The sequence below is a fragment of the Trachemys scripta genome, chromosome 22 (assembly GCF_013100865.1).
Source record: "Trachemys scripta elegans isolate TJP31775 chromosome 22, CAS_Tse_1.0, whole genome shotgun sequence".
Taxonomy (NCBI): Eukaryota; Metazoa; Chordata; order Testudines; family Emydidae; genus Trachemys; species Trachemys scripta.
In genome coordinates this window covers 1669823-1680385 of record NC_048319.1, presented here as the reverse complement: position 1 = coordinate 1680385, position 10563 = coordinate 1669823, and the positions used below count along the sequence as shown (strand labels likewise).

Genomic DNA, 10563 nt, shown 5'->3' with positions numbered 1-10563 from the left:
GGGGGGGCCGCAGCAGAGCCGAGCCGAGCCAGGTGAGCGGGGGCTGCGGGCGGGTCCCGGTGCCCGCGGCCGGGGCGCTCGGGACGGGGGGGGCCTCCGGTTCCGGCTCCCACGGCGGGTCCGGGGGGGGGGCGTGTATTTCCTGGGCTGCCCCCCCCCCCCCCCCCCCGGGGCGCCCCGGCCGGCGCCCCCCGGGCCCCCCCCGGGCCCGAGCGTGCGCTGGGGGTGCTCCGCCCCGCGGGTTGGGGGGCACTGGGGGGCTGGGATCTGGCCGGGCCCCTGTTCTCCGTGGGGTGGCGCCTCCTCTCCGGCCCCGCCCCCCGTGCCGGGGCCCCGCCCCGCGGAGCTGCTGCCCCATGGCAGGGCTGGCTCTGGGGGTGGGGAGGGACCGGCGGGAGAGCCCCATAACCGAGCCCTCTCCGTGGGCACCGATTAGCCTCGCGGCCCGACCGTGCTCCCCGTGATTCAAATGGGGGAAACTGAGGCACGGGGCGGGTGAGTCGGTGAGCTCTGGGCAGCGGAGATCGCGGGGCGTCGTGCCCAGGCCGGCCCCTGTCAGAGCAGCTGGAGGAGTACTCTTCTCCCCCCAGCCTGGCCCCCCATCTCCTGCCCTGCCTGTGCTGTGCTGTAGGTCATGCCACTAACTGTTGGGGGGCGGTGGGTGGAGAAGGGGGTCTGGGCTGGAGGGGGGGACGGGGACATGTTTAATTGGGGAGCGGGGATGGAAATGGGCCACAGCCAGGCTGCACTGGGCTTGCGCTCCTGTCCCTGGGTTGTTTTGGCTTGTGTAGCTCCGCTGGGGGCCTGGGCTGGGCGCTGGTGGGGCTGCCCCTGCCCCTTTCCCCCTCGCTCCACCGGGCACCAGCAAAGCAACCCGATGCCTCCCTGCCCTCGTGAGCCCAAAAAACCTGTTGGAATAAGCCAAACTTCTAGGCCTGTTGCTGTCTGGCAATGAGCCTGGCCTGGCGCGGAGCCTGACCCAAGCCACCCCGACCCACATCCCGCCGCCTCACAGAAACCCAGGCACTTCTGCGCTCCTCTGTGGCGCGCCTGGGTCGCTGGCGGGCTCCTCCTGCCTGCACGCTGGAAGCTAGGATACCTCTGTTCTAGCTCTCACTACCTGGGTGGCGTTAGGGGGATAAGCCTCTTCACTGCTACGTGCCTCGTTTTCCCTGCCTGTTAAATGGGGATTATGCCCCTCCTCAGCAAAGGCCTCTGGGAGAGGAAGAGCCAGTCTGGGGCAGGGGGACACACTGGCCCAGGGGACAGCTGGCAGGAAGGGAGGGAATGCTGGCCTAGCAGACAGCCGGGAGAATCCTGGTTGCAGGGGCAGTGGGTGTTGAATGATTTGCACCCTGGGTCCTGACGGGCCTGAGGCCTGACGGGTCTGTAATAATCTGCTTCCTCCACGTTGCAGTTCCAAGAAACATGGCAGAGACGTTCCTCGTTGAGAGCCCTGATGTGACCTACAGCAAGGACTACATTGAGGCCAAGTACACATACAGCACCGTGCACGTGAGCAGGGAGGATGGCGTCACCAAGGTACCTGCTGTTGGCGGGTCCAGCGTTGGACCGTGGCCCTGTGTCCACTGGAGGGGGAACCGCATTTGTTTGTCTCTATGCACCTGGTAGGAGTGGCCCAGAGCTCTGCTTGGCCTGGGCTGGACCCAGGCTGTGTGTGAGCTGCCATCAGGCGGCTTCCTCCGCTCGGCCAGGGGAGCGATGGAGCCGAGGGGGCCCTTGGGGACACGTCCTGCTTGTAGCCTGAGCAGTCTGCATGCAGGGCGGCTTCCCCTCTGCCCGCCGCAGCCTGGGGGCGTCTGCGCCATGGGGCCGGGGCTCAAAGTTCTAACATGAAACGGTGCCGCGTTGGGTGTGATCGCATTGCCGTTGGTTTCCCTGGGCTCTGAGGAGCTGGTGGGAGCAGCCTCCCCATTGCAGAGGGGCCCAGCCTTGGGGTGGGCTGGGCAAGCTGTCCTGGTGCATCGGTCGGGGGGTGCTGCTGCCCCATCCCTGTGCAGAGCCCTGCTGTGCCCCTGCAGCGCCAGCGGACGAGCGTGCCCCACGTGCGTCTTGTCCCACCCCCCTCCTCTCCTTGTGCTGTGTGCGAAGGCTGCGCCCCGGTTCTCACTGCCTGTCTCTGGGGCTCCCAGGTGAAGCCGCAGTCGACCAAGTTCACCTTCCGCACGGAGCGGCAGGTCCCCCGCCTGGGGGTGATGCTGGTGGGCTGGGGCGGCAACAACGGCACCACGGTGACAGCGGCCGTGCTGGCCAACAGGCTGGGCCTCTCCTGGATGACCAAGACCGGACGGAAGGTGAGCGAGTCTCGTCCCCTGGCGGCGCTTTCCAGGGGAAAGGTGGTCTCTAGCCAGCCCCCCAGGCGGCAGGGCCTGTGACCGGCTGGCTCGTCTCAGACGCCCAGATGCGGCCCCAGCCAGTTGCCCAGAGATGGAGCCTGGGCCCAGGCGAGTGGGTAGATGAGCCAAAGCCCTGCCCCGCTGGGGTGTGGCTGGCGGTGAGGCCTCCGAGCTCCAGGCTGGCCCCTGAGGCTCTCCCAGCCTGGGGGGTGTAGGGCTGTGCTGCGGGGCCGGGTCTGTCCTGGCCACGGCCTGGGAAGTGCTCGTGGCTCCGGTGGTGACGGGAATATGGCGCTCAGACCCTGTGCGGGGGGTTCTCCCCAAGCCATGTGGCGTGGTCTGGCTGGGAGCCGAGGGCTGGGCACTCGGACCTTGGGGAGGGGCCCCCGGCTCCCATGTTCTGTGCCCTCCTGGAAGGTCCCCAGGGGTGGGGGAGCTCCCCGGCCTGGGGGCCCCTGGGGCTCAGTGTCACCTTGGTGTTCTCCCTCTTCCCAGTACGCCAACTACTACGGCTCCTTGCTGCAAGCGTCCACCGTCTGCCTGGGAACTGGCCCTACGGGCGACGTCTACGTGCCCTTCCGGGACCTGCTGCCCATGGTGCACCCTAATGACATCGTCTTTGATGGTGAGTGTGCATGCCCTGGGGGCTGTTAGTGGGGGGTGGGATGGTCCGGGGGGGGGGTGGGGGGGGGGGGGGGGAGGCGGAGGGGGGGGCTGTGTTGGGAGGAGGGGAGGCTGTGTGGGCGGGGGCCCAGAGCTCTGACTGGTGTCTCCTCTCGGGTCTCAGGCTGGGATGTCTCCTCCCTGAACTTGGCTGAGGCCATGAGACGGGCCAAGGTCCTCGACTGGCAGCTGCAGGAGCAGCTCTGGCCCCATATGGTGAAGATGAAGCCCCGCCCGTCCATTTACATCCCAGGATTCGTTGCAGCCAATCAGGAGGACCGAGCCGACCATGTCCTCCGCGGGACGAAGGCTGAGCAGGTGGGTGGGGTGCGGGATCCCCATCCGCTACATTCCCACGGCTGCGGGGGTGAGCCCCGTGGCTGGGGTGGGGGAGCAGGAGGCCCCAATGCAGGCTTCTGGGCTGGCTTTGACGGGCTGGGGGAGCTGGGCCGGGATTTCGGAGCAGCCTCTGCCTGCAAGACCTGGGACATCGCGGCTCCCAAGGGCAGCCCTGGGCCGTGTGCCAGCATTGGGGAGGCTGGGCCCTGTGCTCCGCAGGGGGGTGCTGGGGGCGCAGTTATGGCACCTACCCCCCAAGCACCATCCCTGCTGCCCACTGGAGCTGACCCACACTGGGCAGGGCAGGATCCCTCAAATTGCAGGGGTCTGGGGGGCCCAGCAGCTTCCCTGCTGGTGCCCCGTCCTGGGCTTGTGCTGCCGGGCACTGACAAGCCCCTCATGCAGGTGGCACAGATCCGCAGGGACATCCAGGAGTTCAAGGCCACCAGCGGGGTGGACAAGGTGGTGGTCCTGTGGACGGCCAACACCGAGCGCTTCTGCGACGTGCTGCCGGGCGTCAACGACACGGGCGCCAACCTGCTGCAGGCCATCGAGGTGAGAGCCCGTGAGGGGCATGTGGCCCCCCCCGCCCGCCGGGGGCTGGGCTAGTGGCGGCTGATCTCGTCTCTGGTGCTCTAGATGCAGCCAGTCTGGGGGGCTGGTTCTGGCTCCTGCCAGGGGCGGGGGCACTGGCTTTGTCCTTCAATGGGGCCACAGCAGTCCTAGCGCTGGGGGGGGATGGGACCGGGGGAGCTGGGTTTGGGGGCAGTGGCCCCATTGCATGGGGGGGCTGGGTTGAATAGTGGGGATGTGGGGACAGAGCTGACAGTGGTGCCCTGTGATATATTTTCTCTGAGGGCCTGATGCTCCTACTGGCTGTCTGGGGGTGGGGGCTGCCTGCGCACTGGGGGGGTGGGTGTCCCGGGGCTCCCTCCCCCCCCAGGCGCTGCACTGAGCTCTCCCCATCTACTCAGCGAGGCCTCGAGGTGTCTCCCTCCACGCTCTTTGCCGTGGCCAGCATCCTGGAGGGCTGCGCCTACATCAACGGCTCCCCCCAGAACACCTTTGTGCCGGGCGCCGTGGAGCTCGCCCTGCAGCACCACGTCTTCATCTGCGGAGACGACTTCAAGTCTGGCCAGACCAAGCTCAAGTCGGTGCTGGTGGATTTCCTGATCAGCGCCGGCCTCAAGGTGAGGGGGTGCCGGGGGCGCCCGCCGCGGGGCATGCCGGGCTGGTGACGCCACTGGGCTGCCGGGGGTCTAGGCAGGTTCCCCTCCTGGAGTCCAGGGGCTGAGTCCGGCACAGTCACCAGGGAGAGGGAATCTGGCCTCAGCAGAGCCCTTGGGTGGGGTGGGAGGGATTGTAACCCTCCTGCAGCCGGGTGCATTCCAGCTCCCCAGGGGGAGGGCTGCGGGTAGGGACTGAGGCGCATCTGCATAACCCCCAAGGGCTCTGGGGGCTGGAGCATCCCGGGAGTGGGGGCCAGTGGGGGTTCAGCTTGGCCCTTCCCCTTGGAATCCAGACAAACTTGTCCCATGGCATGGGGGGAGGGGCGCAGAGCCCCCTGCCCTGGCTGGGCCTCCCCGGCAGCCAGGTCTGGGAGGCGGGCAGGGAGACCAGGGCTCCCCCAGCTGCGGCTGTGATCTGTGGGGCTGCTGTGACCCATCTTTGCTCCCCCCTATCCCAGACAGTATCCATCGTCAGCTACAACCACCTGGGCAACAACGATGGGAAGAACCTGTCGGCCCCGCAGCAGTTCCGCTCCAAGGAGGCCTCCAAGAGCAACGTGGTGGACGACATGGTGCAGTCGAACCCCCTGCTCTATGGGCCCCAGGAGAAGCCCGATCACTGTGTGAGTGGCGGGGGGTGGGGGGAGTGAGGGAGCCCCCCGGAGTTGTACCTGGCTCTGTTGCGGACGGGGGGGGGGGACAGAAGCTGCCCTGAACCCGCTGCCCGGCGGTGGCTCTGGTCTGGGGCCTAGTATTCAGGTGGCTCTCGGTTGCAGGTGGTGATTAAGTACGTGCCCTACGTGGGTGACAGCAAGCGGGCGCTGGACGAGTACACCTCAGAGATCATGATGGGCGGCACCAACACCATTGTCATACACAACACCTGCGAGGTAGGGCCGGGAATTCCTGTCCCTGGGCACAGGTCAAACCCCCCCTCCCTGCCCTGATGGTATCAGGGAAAAACAGCGGTGGGGGGGGGGGGGGGGCTGGGCCCCCCCGCCCCTGGGTTGGCCCCCCCGGGGGGGGGGGGGGGGGGGCCCTCCCCCCCCCCCCCCCCACTGACTCTGCCCCACCCCCAGGACTCCCTGCTGGCCAGCCCCATCATCCTGGACCTGGCCATCCTGACCGAGCTCTGCCAACGTATCAGCTTCTGCACCGAGAGCGACCCCGACTTCCAGGGCTTCCACAGCGTCCTGTCCATCCTGGGCTTCCTGTGCAAGGCGCCCCTGGTGCCTGAGGGCTCCCCTGTCGTCAACGCCCTCTTCCGGCAGAGAAGCTGCATCGAGAACATCCTGAGGTACCCCCGGCTCTCTCCTCCCCCCCGCCCACCCCCCACTCCTGGGGTGCCAGCTCTATCCCCGTCTCCAGCTCCCCACTCTCCTCCATGCCTGGGGTGCCCGCTCCCTTCACCAACCCAAGTGCCCAGGCCCCTTCAGGAGCAGCCTGGGCCCTTGACTGAGCCTGGCAGGGGTGGGGCGAGTTGCATTAGCCCCTGTGGGACCTGGTACTGAGATCCCCTCAGGGACCTGGTGGTGCCCAGTCTGTGGGGTGTCCAGCTGGCTGCAAAGGCCTCTGCCCCCTCCTCCCTGACATGCTGCTCTCTCTCTGATCCTGCCCGCAGGGCCTGTGTGGGGCTGCCCCCCCAGAACCACATGCTGCTGGAGCACAAGATGCAGCGGCCGTGTCCGAGCCTGAAGCGAGTGCGTCTGGCCGAGTGCCCAGTCTCCCTCAAGAGGGCAGCTGCCCACGTGAACGGCTACCTGTGCCCAGGCAGTAATGGGCATGGCACTTCGCAAGCCCCGCTGCACATTGACAACTAGGGCCCTGCCCCATGGCCACAACGCCCCCCAGCTCCTAGGGGAGTCTGGGCTGAGACATGGGGGGGCAGAACTGCCGCTGCTAGAGAGGGGACCGTGGTCAGCCTGAAGGGGGACAGGAGCCGTGGTCCATCGGGGGACTGTATTTTGTAGGGAGATTCTTAGTTTGAATTAATTTGGGGCACAGGAGGAGCCCCCTCCCCCAGCCACCCAGGCTCCACTGCCAGTAACTGGAAGCTGGGAATGTTTGTGTTTTTTAAATAAAAAGTGGGAGCATGTCTGTCTCTGTTGATCCCTCTGCGTCATGTCTCTACCTGGCGCCCTGCCCTCTTCCCGGGGAAGCGGTGCCCAGAGACGGCGGTGTTCCTGTGAAAGGGGTCTCCCTGGGGTGCGCCCTACAAGCCCTGCCCTGCACTGTGTGGCCTGGGGCTTTACCCAACTCCGGCTGGCGTGGAACAGCTGGGGAAACCAAGGCAAAGACCCAAGTCTCTGCCCCAAGCCCCTTCCTGTGGTGGGGGCCCAGTGAGGCGGGGGGGGGTTCCGGGCTCCGTGAGTGCTGGGCCGGCACAGGGCAGTGGGATTCATGGCTCTGGCAGGAGGGTGCTCGTGTGTTCAGCCTGGCGCCCCGCCAGTGGTGCACTGGTCCCTGGGGGGTGCTGTGGAAGGGGTCCTGGGGAGTGGTAAAGGGGGAAACAAAGGAGGCGGAGCTATGAAAAAAATCAAATTACATTTATTGATGCAGGTTTTTTGGGTGTTTTTTTTTTTTTTTTTTTTTCTTGTTTTTGTTGGGTTTTTTTGTTTTGTTTTTGTTTCGTTGTGGTTTTTTTTTGTTTTTTTTTCTCTTTCTTTTTTTGATAAGCAACTTTCAGTCTAAAGCCTTCAGAGTAGAAAGAACAGCCGCAATCCCTACACAGACGCACTAACCTAGCAGGGGAGGCGCTGCCCCCGGCAGCCACACGCCAGCGGGCTGCGTCCCCTCCCAGCCGGCGGCGGGCACAGCACACGCGTGGGGCAGGCGGAGGCTCACCCTGAACAGCAACAGAAAACCCAGCTCCGTCCCCCTTGCCCGGGTGGGGGGGGCTTTGGGCTGAGAGCTGGAGGGAGCGTGGCCGCGCTGCTGCTGAGGTCCTTCATGTTTATAAAAGGGGGGTGGGGGGAGGAAAGAGAGAATCCTTCATATGAAAGTTAAAAGTGGTCCCCATGGCGGGTAGGGGCAGGCGCCTGGGGCAAAGGGGGCTGCTGGGGGGGCCTATGTACACTTGCCCCCCTTTGCTGCAGGGCAGGGGCCGAGCCCAGTCTGTCCATGGGGGACTGGGTGGGGGGAATCACAGTGGCTGAGCAAACAGGGTGGGGGGGGTCCCCTATTCCCTAGAGACTCCATGGGGTGTTTCCGGCTGTGGAAGGGTTGGGGGGCAGAGCACTGGGGGCAGCAGGGCTCCTGCGTGAGCAGAGAGCAATCACCTGGGAGGTGCAATTCCCCCTGCCATGGGGGTGCTCACAGGAAAGGAGGGGGGGCTCCTGGGCAGCAGGAGGGGGCTGAGGCAGCTCTGCTTAGCTGGCAGCCGGGGGGGGAGGGGAGGGCTCTGCCCGGCCTCCCCAGTGCCCCCAGGGGCAGGGGCCTGAGGAGCTGTGGCTTGCAGGGCAGCATGGGCAGAAAGGGGGGGGCACCCCTGACCGAGGGTATTTGTGGAGGAGCAGCTGATGGAATTGGCATAACTACACTGGGGTGGGGGGTAGACTGCTGGGTGGGGCAGGGGGCTGCAGGGTCTGTCCTATGGCTCCATGGCAGGCTCTGGTGCAGCCGGGGCCCCTGGAGGGGGTGGGGGATCCCTGGAAGCTGAGGGGCAGGGGGGGGGGGGGAAGCCCATGATAAGTTAAACCCTGTACAGCAAAACAAACCCTTAAATAAATACCCCCCTCCCCCCACCCTGCTGTGTGGGGCTGGGCAGAGCTGGGGGCAGGGCTGCCAGCCGTAGCCTGTAACCCCAGAGGAGGGGGGCTCATCCCCAGCCTCACTCTGCCCCACTGCTGCTGCCTGGCAGGGAAGGAGCTGTCTGTGGCTGGACACCCCCGCCCCCCCCCCCCCCCCGGCAGTGCTCTGGCTCCCAGCCCCCAAAGGTGCTGCCTGACGCAGCCACAGCTCTGCCCCCCCCCCCAACGCAGTACAGTCAGCAGGTTCCACCCTCCCACCACAGCACCCCCCCCGCCTGCCTGGGAACAGCCTCTTGCCTGGCACAAGCAGCCCCCCCCACCGTGTACCCCACAGCACCAGTCCAGCGGGGCCCAGGTCTCTGCCTGGTGCAGGGGGAGGGCAGGGCCAGGGCGTGGGGGAAGGGGGTGCTGTGTGCCAATAGAGTGCAGGGGGGGACTGTGCCCCAGGTGGAGGGGGAAACGGGGGGGTGCTGGCAGGAGGGCAGGCGGCCAGTTCCTGCGGGTGTTTTAAATAGAGTTTAGAACCGCGGGGGCGTCTGGCTCTCTGCGCCGGGACGTCCGAGCCGATCACACGCTCATTGTCATGCTGGGCGAGTACTAGAGAGACGGGAGACACCAGAGCATTAGCAGGCGGGGGGAGGCCGCCGGGGCCAGCCCGACGCGCTGGGGGGGGGCAGGGCAGGGGGAGCCAACTGGCCCCTTTCGGCTGGGGCGGGGCAGCTCACACCTCGGGGAGGCTCCTCCAGCGCATGGCCCCCACCACAGGTCCAGCCGTGCCAGGTTTGTTCTTCCAGGGGGTGGCCGATGCCTTGCAGCTGCCCCGCCCGCCCTGGGAGCCCCGCCCGCCCCGCCCTCTCCGCCGGCCCGGCGGGCCCGCCCAGTCCCTTACACTGTCGCTTTGGAAGGGGTTTAAGAAGGTGCCGCCCATCTCGCCGTCGTCCCGCGGAGTCCCGGGCGGGTTGCTCAGCCCCGCCATGTTACTCGGCGAGCTCTGCAGGGGCACAGGAAAGCCCAGGTTAGAGGGGGGCCTGCTGCCCCCCGGCCCCAGGAGTGAAAGGCCGACAGCTCCCAGCAGCGCCGCCTGGGAATGGGAGCGGGTACGGCTCTGGCCTGCTGCCCTCAGTGGTGGCGGGGGGGGGGGGCGTGTGCAGAGTCACCCCCAGTGCCCAGAGGAGACGGCAGGTCTGCACCCCAGCAGCTGGCAGCACCCTGGCCCTTTGGAAGGGAGAGGCACAGGCTGGCCACCCTGGGAGGGGGCAGGGGGTGTCCCAGGGAGGGGTTCAGCCCAGGGGAACCCCCCATAGGGAGCGGGTGGAAGTGGGGCGCTGTGCTCTCACCTTTGGCAGCCCGTCCATGTCGCCAGAGCCTGGAAGGACAAGCAGGTCCTGTTAGCGCTGCCCCATACCAGGGAAAGGTGCCCCCCGACCCCCTGATCCACTAGACACGGACCCACCACCCAGGGAGCCCAGGCCATGCTGCAGTGTCCGTCCTACACAGTGGCAGGGCTCCGGCCCTCACCCCCAACATACGTAAGGCCCGCCTCTCTGCCTCAGTTTCCCTCTGCACCATCGGGGGAAGTGATGCTAGCGTGCTGCGGGGGGGAGGTGCTGCTGGCCCATAGGCCACCTTCAGCTGGCAGCGCTAGGGGCTGAGTCCCCTCGGGGAGGCTGGGGCAGGTCTGAGCGCAGGGGCCAGAACCACAGAGCTCCCGGTCTGGCACAACCCTGCCCCGGCACACCAGGTATAGCGCCAAGGGATAGGAAGGGACCTGCCCACAATCACAGTCAGGGCAGAGCCAGGCCCAGAATCCAGGCGGGGGGGGCGGGGGCATAGGCGTCCTGATGTCCCTCCACCTGTGTGGGCAGCTCACACCCCGGCGAGCGAGAGGCCGGGGCTACCCACCTAAGGATCCGTTCATGTGATGGGGCTCCATGGTGTTCATGCCTCCCATGGGCCCATCGGGGCCAGGCCCCATGGGGAACTGCAAGGAAAAGGGAGCGCGTCAGTGCTGGACACAGGCTGCCCAGGTGTAGTGGGGCCAGGGGGCTGGGGCTCTGTGTTCGAGCTGATGGGAGTGGAGGGGAACTCGGCGCAGGGCCTCAGGGATGTGCCCAGCATTGCTCTGGCCCTCAGTACCCCATGGGACTGCGAGGGACCGGGGATCAGGGCTGAGGGGCACCGGCAGAGGTGTGGGAAGGGGGAGCCCGGGGCCGGGCTGGCAGGGGT

General features: G+C 66.9%; 2 protein-coding genes across 4 annotated transcripts in view; one reads left to right on the top strand and one right to left on the bottom strand.

Annotated features, from left to right (window-relative positions):
* Positions 1-6: 6 nt before the first annotated feature.
* Positions 7-6695, top strand: ISYNA1 (inositol-3-phosphate synthase 1). Of its 3 annotated transcripts, none has more exons than XM_034755494.1 (11): positions 7-32; positions 1418-1542; positions 2154-2315; positions 2853-2982; positions 3145-3338; positions 3765-3914; positions 4334-4549; positions 5047-5211; positions 5365-5478; positions 5668-5885; positions 6210-6695. In XM_034755494.1, exons 2-11 carry the CDS (start codon positions 1429-1431, stop codon positions 6406-6408), a joined length of 1662 nt encoding a protein of 553 aa, XP_034611385.1. In that variant the 5' UTR covers positions 7-32; positions 1418-1428; the 3' UTR covers positions 6409-6695. The 3 variants fall into 3 exon arrangements, with proteins under 3 accessions (XP_034611385.1, XP_034611386.1, XP_034611387.1); XM_034755495.1 differs by lacking the exon at positions 7-32 and adding an exon at positions 346-460; XM_034755496.1 differs by lacking the exon at positions 7-32 and adding an exon at positions 506-627.
* Positions 6696-8700: 2005 nt separating this feature from the next.
* SSBP4 (single stranded DNA binding protein 4) overlaps positions 8701-10563 on the bottom strand; it is a gene marked incomplete in the record, with an annotated part of 46180 nt that continues 44317 nt past the window's right edge. The window contains 4 exon segments of the mRNA XM_034755360.1: positions 8701-8934; positions 9227-9328; positions 9675-9703; positions 10240-10318. Of these exon segments, the coding sequence (XP_034611251.1) occupies positions 8905-8934; positions 9227-9328; positions 9675-9703; positions 10240-10318 (240 nt within the window).

Excerpts from the sequence above, each read along its gene's own strand:
- ISYNA1 (XM_034755494.1), top strand. The coding sequence starts at position 1,429 with ATGGCAGAGACGTTCCTCGTTGAGAGCCCTGATGTGACCTACAGCAAG. Across the intron at positions 3,339-3,764 it reads GCGGGACGAAGGCTGAGCAG|GTGGCACAGATCCGCAGGGA; the intron begins GTGGGTGGGGTG and ends CCCCTCATGCAG. Across the intron at positions 5,479-5,667 it reads TCATACACAACACCTGCGAG|GACTCCCTGCTGGCCAGCCC; the intron begins GTAGGGCCGGGA and ends CCCCACCCCCAG.